Genomic DNA, 404 nt, shown 5'->3' on the forward strand with positions numbered 1-404 from the left:
CAGTTTATTTTTAAAACGAAGAGACAAATTCCACCTTATAGTATGGTAATGGATTGAATCTCCTCTGGTATACAAGTGGGTTGATTGCAGCGGTAGATACCTGGCGTCCTTTTAATTATCCGTAAATGCTTTAACCATGACGAGCACCGAAGCCACGGCTGTGACCCCTGGCAAAGCCTTGGCCATGAATCCTTCCAATTCCATGGCCGTGTCCCCTGTGGAATCCATGGCCACCACCTCCGCCATGAAACCTGCCGAAGTCAGCCTCTGGGTCGGGGTGAGGTATGGCGCTGGCCCAGCTAATCAGGCCAGACAGGATCACCATCATGACCAGAAACAGTGATAGCTGTAAGGAAGGGATCGTTTGGATTTTTATTAGAAACATTGAATGATAAAAATCTGTT

The 404-nt window shown here is 47.3% G+C and overlaps 1 protein-coding gene across 1 annotated transcript in view; it reads right to left on the reverse strand.

The window, feature by feature from the left end:
• The window catches only part of LOC119592171 (holotricin-3-like), a 981-nt gene continuing 577 nt past the window's right edge, over positions 1-404 (reverse strand). Inside the window, exon 2 of the mRNA XM_037940994.1 lies at positions 1-346. Within this exon, the coding sequence (XP_037796922.1) occupies positions 131-346 (216 nt within the window). The 3' untranslated portion in view covers positions 1-130. The remainder of the gene's footprint in view (positions 347-404) is intronic.

This window comes from Penaeus monodon, chromosome 29, assembly GCF_015228065.2.
Source record: "Penaeus monodon isolate SGIC_2016 chromosome 29, NSTDA_Pmon_1, whole genome shotgun sequence".
Lineage (NCBI taxonomy): Eukaryota > Metazoa > Arthropoda > Malacostraca > Decapoda > Penaeidae > Penaeus > Penaeus monodon.